At 36.4% G+C, this 7229-nt stretch overlaps 4 protein-coding genes across 6 annotated transcripts in view; all 4 read left to right on the forward strand.

Moving 5' to 3' along the window:
• The window catches only part of LOC107616093, a 5779-nt gene extending 5559 nt beyond the window's left edge, over nucleotides 1-220 (forward strand). Inside the window, exon 11 of the mRNA XM_016318093.2 lies at nucleotides 9-220. Coding sequence (XP_016173579.2) covers nucleotides 9-185 — 177 coding nt within the window. The 3' untranslated portion in view covers nucleotides 186-220. The remainder of the gene's footprint in view (nucleotides 1-8) is intronic.
• Nucleotides 806-2147, forward strand: LOC107619332. The gene has a single exon (XM_016321587.2). The coding sequence runs from the start codon at nucleotides 1211-1213 to the stop codon at nucleotides 1958-1960; it is 750 nt and encodes a 249-aa protein (XP_016177073.1). The 5' UTR covers nucleotides 806-1210; the 3' UTR covers nucleotides 1961-2147.
• LOC107617762 (short-chain dehydrogenase TIC 32, chloroplastic) lies at nucleotides 2596-4407 on the forward strand. The gene is made up of 7 exons (XM_016319617.2): nucleotides 2596-3049; nucleotides 3133-3212; nucleotides 3313-3466; nucleotides 3544-3622; nucleotides 3694-3778; nucleotides 3864-3910; nucleotides 3999-4407. The coding sequence occupies exons 1-7, from the start codon at nucleotides 2712-2714 to the stop codon at nucleotides 4155-4157; spliced, it is 942 nt and encodes a 313-aa protein (XP_016175103.1). The 5' UTR covers nucleotides 2596-2711; the 3' UTR covers nucleotides 4158-4407.
• Nucleotides 4859-7229, forward strand: part of LOC107617763 (short-chain dehydrogenase TIC 32, chloroplastic) — a 3591-nt gene continuing 1220 nt past the window's right edge. The window contains exons 1-6 of one of the 3 annotated variants that reach the window (XM_016319619.2): nucleotides 4859-5015; nucleotides 5090-5228; nucleotides 5405-5636; nucleotides 5793-5872; nucleotides 6055-6208; nucleotides 6630-6708. In XM_016319619.2, the coding sequence (XP_016175105.1) occupies nucleotides 5123-5228; nucleotides 5405-5636; nucleotides 5793-5872; nucleotides 6055-6208; nucleotides 6630-6708 (651 nt within the window). In that variant the 5' untranslated portion in view covers nucleotides 4859-5015; nucleotides 5090-5122. Of the gene's footprint in view, nucleotides 5229-5404; nucleotides 5637-5792; nucleotides 5873-6054; nucleotides 6209-6629; nucleotides 6709-7229 lie in introns of all 3 variants that reach the window. The other 2 variants (XM_021111293.1, XM_016319618.2) reach the window with 2 other exon arrangements.

Raw genomic sequence — 7229 nt, forward strand, 5'->3', positions numbered from 1 at the left:
GCCAAGAGGTACAAGATCGTGAACTGACAGCATCTGAATTTTCTAATGCCGATAGATATGGCACTGTTGCAAATGCAGAGAATCAATTGCATGCAACCTCCGAAGTTACTAAATCCAAAACCAAAATGAAGCCTAAAAAGGGAATCAAGATAAAGTATATTCCCAAACAAAAAGCAGCTACCTAGTAGGAACTAGGAAGGAAGTAAGAAAGAGAAGAAATTTGATTATTTAATTATACAGATACGCACAGTTTTGACTACTTGCCGATCAATTTCTTAACAGAGGTTCCAGTTTTAACAATGGTCTTCTCTAAGAAAATTGAAGATGGGTTTTTGCCAGAAAGATGTCTTCTTTATATTTTTGTTTTTCTTCAAATGATGTCATAAGGGATTGTGTAAGTTTGTTTTTTTTTTCTTGTGGCATTATTTATGAAATTTTGTGTAATAAATTTGTTTAATTGATTATAGAATTGCTATTTTTTTTTCTTAAATAAAAGGTGGTGTTTATCATTATTAACCCAGTTTTTATAATTGGGCACAATTTCTTTGTAGTCATGCTATCCCTGAGATAATGGAGAGAGCCCTAATCAGTTAAATTACGGAATATATGCAAGACTTGAATGTTTTTCTTAACAAAATTACAATAATATTATATCTTCTCTTTAATAATAATAGTTAATAGTCATAAAAACTAAAAAATGGAGCTAAACAACACAAATATATTAGACGACAAGCAAGTCCTTGGCTTATTCCTCCTTGGCTTTGTCCATAGATGATCCCAGTGTTTTCGAGTGTATCCGTAGGAATATGATCCTACTATGTTTAGCAAGCTAGCGAAAAGAAACAAAAAAAAAAAATGCTTCTTGGAACTGGGTGATTGTCCGTTTCTGGGGTGATGGTCTTAACATGAAAGTCGAAACTCGTGGCTTGGAAGCAACACAACCGTACAATTATGAAGCAACACTTGTCACCACAACTAACACAAATTAGCCACGCCATCAAACCTTGAATATATTTCATATGAACCTGCCATTTGTCCACAACTTCCGCCATCATCTACAACCTTATCTTCATTCATTCATTCATTTCCGCTTATTGCGCGTACCAATCTCAAATTCTTCTCCTTCTCGAAATGCTCCAATCCAATCAATCATCTTTCTCTAGTAGTTAACAAAAAAGACATTGAAGAAACACCAGATTGAGTTCTGAAAATGTCGGGTGGGGTCGGTCCAACGAGCGATATTAGCCTACCAAAGGAAGAAGAAGTTGTCCACAAAGAACAACAAGACCACTCGCTCAAGGACAGCAAGAATGCCTCGAAAAGCATCACCACGACGCGCAGGGTTGGATTCCTCTCTTTTCGGCAGCTAAATTGTTTGGCAGTGGGGATAGTCCTATCAGCAAGTGGCATGGTTAGCCCCGAAGACTTTGGCTTCGTTGTGTTCTCCATATTCTACATGTACTTCATCTCAAAGGTTGCTTTTCCACCTCTTCATCCATCAAAGGAAGCACAAGTTTTCAGCCCCCAAAACAAGGTCCTGAAGCTTTATGTTCTGGTTGGTGCCATCATTGGATTATATGCTCCCATAGCGTATATCTTGGAAGGTATCTTTGAGGGCGACAAGGAAGGTATCAAGGCAGCAGCACCCCATGTATTCCTGTTGGCAAGTCAAGTTTTCATGGAAGGCGTTGCATTCTCGGGGAGATTCTCAACACCAATAAGGGCATTTGTACCCGTGTTCTACAACTCAAGGAGGATCTTCAGCATTGTGGATTGGCTTAGGAGTGAGATCTACAAGATCAATGAGGAGCACAGTGGGTCTGATAGGAGGGTGTATGTTGGTAGGGCTCTTGCAGTGGCTAACATGGCCTTCTGGTGCTTCAACTTGTTTGGCTTCCTCTTGCTTGTTTATCTTCCAAGAGTTTTCAAGCTCTATTACTCTGCTCCCAAGGACAACTAATTAAGGATTCTTAGTACTAATCATGTTTTGTTCGTTAGACTATGTATGTAATTTTATTTTACTTTGATGTATAAGGTCTTGAACCATACTTTCTGTATGTTAGCATGCTTAACAAAGTATAGGTAATATACATATTATATGTACTCACTTTCTCTATGGCATGTTATGTTACTGTTATTCTTCATTAGATGTGTTCCCAATGACTTGTATAAAAGCATATGGTGGAATAAAAGCATCTTCCAAAAAGATTGAAATAGAGCAATCTAGTAACACTGTAAAATTTAGTGCCATGATTCATAAGTCATAACAACTAAAGTATAGTGAAATGTCGTATCCTATGCTTTTAATAATAAAGTAAAATATGTAGCCAATTAGAATTCAAATATGGTTCCAACTGTAAAGCCGAAGAAGCTAACTTTTCTTTATATTTTTTGTCCATGCTTTAAATTTTTGACACTTTTTCAAGCAGACTAATAAACTAACCATCAGACACTAATAAGTTATAAAAATTAGTAAATATGTGAGAAGTGTGTGAGTGTGTATTGTGTACCTAAGATTCCGGGTTGTAATCCTTATTGGTTACTAAAGAAGCCTATCTATTGTAGATATTTTGGAGGGTGAGAGTAGTAGTGAAAAGAAGTTGACACTTGGCAGCGTAGAGACCACAGAGATAGAGGCCATTATAACACATACATATACCCGTTTGGGAAAGGGAAAGGGAAAGGGAAAGTATTCATCACTCTTCTAGAAGATGTGGCCGTTCAACAGAAAAGGTCCTTCTGGATTCTCATCTTCTTCTACCGCCGAAGAGGTCACCGCAGGCATCGATGCTACTGGCCTGACTGCCATCGTCACAGGAGCCAGCAGTGGAATTGGCTCTGAGACTGCGCGTGTTCTTGCTTTGCGCGGTGCTCATGTCGTTATGGGGGTCAGAAACTTGACGGCTGCTAAACAAGTTCAACAATCAATACTCAAGGACAATCCCTCAGCCAAACTTGATGCCATGGAGTTAGATCTCAGTTCAATGGAATCTGTCAAGAAATTTGCATCACAATATAAATCCTCTGGTCGTCCTCTCAACATATTAATGTAAGAAAACAATCTTCTCTCTCTCTCTGTCTCTCCAATGAATCCAATTCATTCACTGATGATTGCTTTGTTGAAATCTTAAGAAACAATGCTGGAATTATGGCATGCCCCTTCACGCTCTCCAAAGACAACATTGAACTACAGTTTGCCACAAATCACATCGGTATGCTACTATTATACATTACTATTATTGCATTGTATTGTATTGTTTCTTCATCAGTTTCATAGATTGCTTTGATTTCAATTTTCACATGCATGCGCAGGTCATTTTCTTTTGACAAATCTTTTGTTGGATACAATGAAGAAAACATCACGCCAGAGTAAGAGAGAAGGAAGAATTGTTAATGTGTCCTCCGAGGCTCACCGTTTTACTTATTCTGAAGGAATTCGTTTTGACAAAATCAACGACGAATCAAGGTATATATCCATATTCAAATTCATACTTAGCTTGTTCGTTCTATGAGTAATTAATTTTGCTTCCTTGTATTTTATAGTTACCACAGCTGGCGTGCTTATGGGCAGTCCAAGCTAGCAAACATCTTACATGCTAATCAACTCACAACACGTCTTAAGGTTAGTTGCTTTTTTACTCTCTTATGCCATCACTCTATAATGTTAATTCTTGCTTCCTGAATCATGATTAGGAAGACGGGGCTGATATTACTGCGAATTCTCTTCATCCGGGAACCATTGCCACCAACCTTTTCCGTCATATGGGTGTGGCCAATGGTAACTACTACCACATTCTACTATTTTATGAACTCATAAAGTATGCTTTTGGTTCATTTTCCATCCAATTTTTTGGTTCATGCAGGTATAGTTAATGCAATTGGGAGACTTGTGCTTAAAAATGTCCAGCAGGTATGACACATTGAGTTACTTAGCATACAAGATAGTTGAAAGTTGAAACATTCATCATGTTGAATATGAGATTTTGCCTGCTATGTAGGGAGCAGCAACAACATGCTATGTAGCATTGCACCCACAAGTGAAGGGAGTTAGTGGCAAATACTTCTCTGATAGCAATCTGTCCAAAACAACCTCCCATGGAACTGATGCTGATTTGGCTAAGAAACTCTGGGATTTCAGTATGAATTTGATCAAGTAGATTGCCATGCTCACAAGGACATCATACCTACATCCTAAGCGAATCAAAGGCATCAATATTATGAACAAAGTTACATTGTAGTATTATACTTGTATCTGAATCGTACATTTCACAAACATGAGTTTCAAGCTTCGAACTTGATGTGCATACCAATTTAGTGCTATTTTGTTTGGACAAATTAATTTCTGTATTTCCAATGTTTGGTTGATATATTAGTTTTATTGGAGTGGCAGATCGAGTTACCCCTGCATTTCGAGATGGTCCTACTCCTGATTAGAAAATTATTTTATTATGTTAGGTATATATCTTTTTTATTAATTCACAAGATGGACTCTATGTGGATTCCACAGAAATAGTCAGTCAACGGAAAAAGAAAACAAGCTGTCCTTGACGGCTTGACATGGTGCATACGAGAAATCTATATTTTCAAGTTTGACTTCGTTTTAAGAGATATTTATCATATTAAGTTTGGCTAATTTATAGTTTTATACTTGTTCTTTAAATAATTATCCAATTGTTTTTACCAAGTTCGAATCAAAGGTATAAACTCAAATACAAAAGATGCTTATTTCTAAAACTTATTTACCATATTTATTCTTGGATTATTTTGTTCACGATGTGAATTTTTGAATAGTAATTAATAAAAAAATAATTTGTATATTTTAATAAGTGAGAAGACCATAATAAAATTTATATCTATTGTATCTTTCTAGTATGAAGTACATTGAATAATTCAAGTGATAAGAAAGGAAAAAATTCCAAGAAAGGAAAAGGAAAAAATTGTGGAGTTCGACTCTGACTCCCTATTGATATTAGATGAGTACAACGTCCCTATTGAATAAAGAAAAGAAAATAAAGGTTGGTTAGAGAAGGATAGTGGATTGATGAGAGTTGCATAGAAAATAAATTGATTTGTTATCTTGCTTTTCCAGGTTGAGATTCCTGATTCCTGAGATCGATCGAAAATGTGGCTATTCAGCAGCAAAGGGCCTTCTGGATTCTCCTCTTATTCCACCGCCGAAGAGGTCACCCAAGGCATCAACGCCTCTGGCCTCACTGCCATCGTCACAGGTACCCTCATTTCATCGAGTTAGCTTGCAAATTCCTAAATCGACTTTAATAACCTCCTTTGTGTCAGACATGCATGGTCTTGAGGTTTTATTTGCAAGCTTTTAACATGAATTTCACAAATTTGATGTGATAAGTATAGTATTCTTGGATCGTGCCATTGTTATTATATATAACAGGAGCAACTAGTGGAATTGGGGCTGAGACTACACGTGTTCTTGCTCTGCGCGGTGTCCAGGTGGTTATGGGGGTCAGAAACTTGGCTGCTGCTAAAGATGTAAAAGAATCAATTCTTAAAGAGGTTCCCTCTGCTAAAGTTGATGCCATGGAGTTGGATCTCAGTTCATTGGAGTCTGTCAAGAAATTTGCATCAGAGTTTAATTCCTCTGGTCTTCCTTTGAACATCCTCATGTAAGAAAAATGGACATCCTCTCTTCTTCGAATGTATTAGTAGTTAGTCTTCCCTCTTCAATATGTGTATGTTCTCCATTTGGTCTCTCTTATTCCTGATCATTCAAGAATACGCAGTAGTAATGTCTTCTGGATTGTTTTCCTTGTGATTTTAAGAAACAATGCAGGAATTATGGCATGCCCCTTCATGCTATCGAAGGACAACATTGAGCTGCAATTTGCCACAAATCACTTAGGTATATGAAAAAATGGAACTGCTCTGTTTTTTGTTTGAAAGCCCTAGAAAGTCTTCTGAATGAAATTCAATTGATGTCTCTGTGAGTCGGTGACATCACTTCAACCTTCCCCCAAAAATATAACTTTCGGCATGCTAATATTTTCATAAGATGAAACTAATCCATTGTTTTTTATTCCACAGGTCACTTTCTTTTAACAAATCTTTTGTTGGATACTATGAAGAAGACATCACATGAAAGTAAGAAAGAAGGGAGAATTGTTAATCTCTCCTCAGAGGCTCACCGTTTTACATATTCTGAAGGAATTTGTTTTGACAAAATTAATGACGAATCAAGGTAATATAGAACCTGAATTAAAATTATACCAAGTCATTTTTTTGAAAGAGGAATTTATTGAGAAGTATTATGCAGGAGACTTAATTTCATTGCCATATGCAATTCAGCAATAATACCTTTTTATAAAATAGTAAATTTATATAATACCAAATATTGGTGGCATAAAGATAGCAAATATAGTTTCCAATGAAGACATCATCATTGAAGTATCCACCATATATATTTTTCACTCCAATGGTGCTGAAAACAGGACCTGCTGATAGGATTTTGATGCATGTGATATGCTTGCTTCCTTGTGTATGGTGAAGACGATAGCTCACTTCAGATGTTTGTGGAATCAAACATGAGTACATGATTCCTACAGTTTGATCAACTTGATAGTTATGTTTATTTAATTGTTTCTGCCTTTTTGTGAATATAGTTACAGCAGCTGGCGTGCATATGGGCAGTCAAAGCTAGCCAACATGTTACATGCTAATGAACTCACAAGACGTCTCAAGGTGCAAACTTTTCTGTTTCTTGTACAGTGGTGTAATTTATGTTGTTTGGTGAAAACAGTTAACAAAGTCATAATAATAAGAATAACAAGAACAAGAACAATGCAACACTTTAGCTGGCTACTGTTATCTCTAGTTTCTCTCAAATATTTTTAGTGTTGAACTGGTTGAGCTTTTCACCAGTGCCTGTTCAGTTTCCATTCAGTTTACTTCTTATTACATTGATTTTGTCTGTTCACCGTAGTATTTTTCAAAAGGATCATATATAGCCTTTATTATTTTTATCACGAGCTCTGTATCTTTGTATGTACAAAAAGTTGCTTTACTTGCTTCATATATATATAATGAAAATTGATGGTGGCGGAAATTGACCAGTTAAGAAATTAATAAACGAGATGCATTGCAAGTACAGTTCTCAACCAGCTAAAATCCGCCTTCTCAATTTAAAAAGGGTTGTCACAAATTTTAGAATTAAAAATACTGGGAGTATGAGTCCCAGGTCGTCTCCCAACGAGTTTCAGGAA

This window comes from Arachis ipaensis, chromosome B09, assembly GCF_000816755.2.
Source record: "Arachis ipaensis cultivar K30076 chromosome B09, Araip1.1, whole genome shotgun sequence".
Taxonomy (NCBI): domain Eukaryota; kingdom Viridiplantae; phylum Streptophyta; class Magnoliopsida; order Fabales; family Fabaceae; genus Arachis; species Arachis ipaensis.

Bases quoted from the DNA above. Each gene is read 5' to 3' on its own strand.
- LOC107617762 (XM_016319617.2), top strand. From the start codon at position 2,712: ATGTGGCCGTTCAACAGAAAAGGTCCTTCTGGATTCTCATCTTCTTCT. The intron at 3,467-3,543 runs GTATATATCCAT...TGTATTTTATAG, and splicing joins AAAATCAACGACGAATCAAG to TTACCACAGCTGGCGTGCTT. The intron at 3,623-3,693 runs GTTAGTTGCTTT...AATCATGATTAG, and splicing joins AACTCACAACACGTCTTAAG to GAAGACGGGGCTGATATTAC.
- LOC107619332 (XM_016321587.2), top strand. From the start codon at position 1,211: ATGTCGGGTGGGGTCGGTCCAACGAGCGATATTAGCCTACCAAAGGAA.